Genomic DNA, 2,206 nt, shown 5'->3' on the forward strand with positions numbered 1-2,206 from the left:
CCCAGTCTCTCTCTCCCCCAGTCTCTCTCTCTCTCTCTTTCCCCCGAGTCTCTCTCTCTCTCCCCCAGTCTCTCTCTCTCTCTTTCCCCCAGTCTCTCACTCACTCTCTCTGGGTTTTTCCGCCATTTCGCGCTCTGTTTTGAAAGCAGACGTTAGCTTCCGGGTCAGACTGAAATCACTTCCGGCACCGACCAAAAGAGAGAGTGAGTGTGAGAGAGACTGGGGGAGAGAGAGAGAGTGAGTGAGTGCGCGCGGGTTGTGTTGTGTTGGGCCGGGCCGGGTCCGCTCTCTGACTCCCCCTTGTTCCCCCAGTTACCCAGCCAGTGATGTCTGCCCCGGGCCCGGGCCCCCGCCTGGTGCAGTATGTGGTGGGCCGGGTTGTGTTGGGCCGGGTGTTGCGGGGCCGGGTTGGGCCGGGTCCGCTCTCTGACTCCCCCTTGTTCCCCCAGTTACCCTGTGAGTGATGTCTGCCCCGGGCCCCCGCCTGGTGCAGTATGTGGTGGGGCGGGTTGGGCCGGGTGTTGCGGGGCCGGGTTGTGTTGTGTTGGGCCGGGTTTGCTCTCTGACTCTCCCCCTTGTTTCCCCAGTTACCCAGCCAGTGATGTCTGCCCCGGGCCCCCGCCTGGTGCAGTATGTGGTGGGGCGGGTTGGGCCGGGTGTTGCGGGGCCGGGTTGTGTTGTGTTGGGCCGGGTTTGCTCTCTGACTCTCCCCCTTGTTTCCCCAGTTACCCAGCCAGTGATGTCTGCCCCGGGCCCCCGCCTGGTGCAGTATGTGGTGGGCCGGGTTGTGTTGGGCCGGGTCCGCTCTCTAACTCTCCCCCTTGTTCCCCCAGTTACCCAGCCAGTGATGTCTGCCCCGGCCCCGGGCCCCCGCCTGGTGCAGTATGTGGTGGTGCGGGGGGACCTACAGCGGGGCCTGGCCTGGCCCCTCGGAGCGCTGCTTGCCCAGGCCTGCCACGCCTGCACCGCCGCCATCCACCTCTTCTACACCGACCCCGACACCCAGACCTACCTGCGGGAGCTCGACACCATGCACAAGGTGGTGCTGGAGGTGAGGGTGCTGATAACTCAATTACTGCACTTTGTAAAACTGGCCAGATTCCTGATGGAGCAACAGAGAGACGAGGGGCAAATGCACCCAACTATAATTGGGTTCTGACAAAGGGTCATCGACCTGAAACCGTAACTCTGTTTCTCTCATAGAGTCACAGAGTTATACAGCACAGAAAGAGGCCCTTCGGCCCATCGTGTCCGTGCCGGCCATCAAGCCCTGTCTAATCTAATCCTATTTTCCAGCACTTGGTCCGTAGCCTTGTATGCTATGGCATTTCAACTGCTCGTCTAAATGCTTCTTGAATGTTGTGAGGGTTCCTGCCTCTACCACCCTTTCAGGCAGTGAGTTCCAGATTCCAACCACCCTCTGAGTGAAAAAGTTTTTCCTCAAATCCCCTCTAAACCTTCTGCCCCTTACCTTGAATCTATGCCCCCTGGTTATTGACCCCTCTACTAAGGGGAAAAGTTCCTTTCTATCTACCCTATCTATACCCCTCGTAATTTTGTACACCTCAATCAGGTCCCCCCCTCAGCCTTCTCTGCTCCAAGGAAAACAACCCCAGCCTGTCCAGTCTCTCTTCATAGCTGAAGCGCTCCAGCCCAGGTAACATCCTGGTGAATCTCCTCTGCACCCTCTCCAAAGCAATCACATCCTTCCTATAGTGAGGTGACCAGAACTGCACACAGTACTCCAGCTGTGGCCTAACCAGCGTTTTGTACAGCTCCATCATAACCTCCCTGCTCTTATATTCTATGCCTCGTCTAATGAAGGCAAGTATCCCATATGCCTTTTTAACCACCTTATCCACCTGTTCCACTGCCTTCAGGGATCTATGTACATGCACACCAAGGTCCCTCTGATCCTCTGTCCTTACCTTGAATCTATTGTGTATTCCCTTGCCTTGTTAGTCCCTCCAAAATGCATCACCTCACTTTTCAAGGTTAAATTCCATTTGCCACTGTTCCGCCCATCTGACCAACCCATCTATATCGTCCTGTAGCCTGAGGCTTCTCGCCTCGCTATTTACCACCCCACCAATTTTCGTGTCATCTGCGAACTCGCTCTACAGATGCTGCCTGACCTGCTGAGTATTTCCAGCATTCTCTGTTTTTATTTCAGTTTTCCAGCATCCACAGTATTTTGCTTTTAGGA

At 56.0% G+C, this 2,206-nt stretch overlaps 1 protein-coding gene across 1 annotated transcript; it reads left to right on the forward strand.

Annotated features, from left to right (window-relative positions):
- The first annotated feature begins 431 nt into the window (after positions 1-431).
- On the forward strand, positions 432-1,159 carry ptrhd1 (peptidyl-tRNA hydrolase domain containing 1). Its single transcript, XM_085977100.1, has 2 exons — positions 432-456; positions 834-1,159. The coding sequence occupies exon 2, from the start codon at positions 848-850 to the stop codon at positions 1,157-1,159; it is 312 nt and encodes a 103-aa protein (XP_085833226.1). The 5' UTR covers positions 432-456; positions 834-847.
- Positions 1,160-2,206: the final 1,047 nt, after the last annotated feature.

The sequence above is a fragment of the Somniosus microcephalus genome, chromosome 3 (genome assembly GCF_052327205.1).
Source record: "Somniosus microcephalus isolate GS21.2 chromosome 3, FLI_Smic_1.0, whole genome shotgun sequence".
Taxonomy (NCBI): Eukaryota; Metazoa; Chordata; class Chondrichthyes; order Squaliformes; family Somniosidae; genus Somniosus; species Somniosus microcephalus.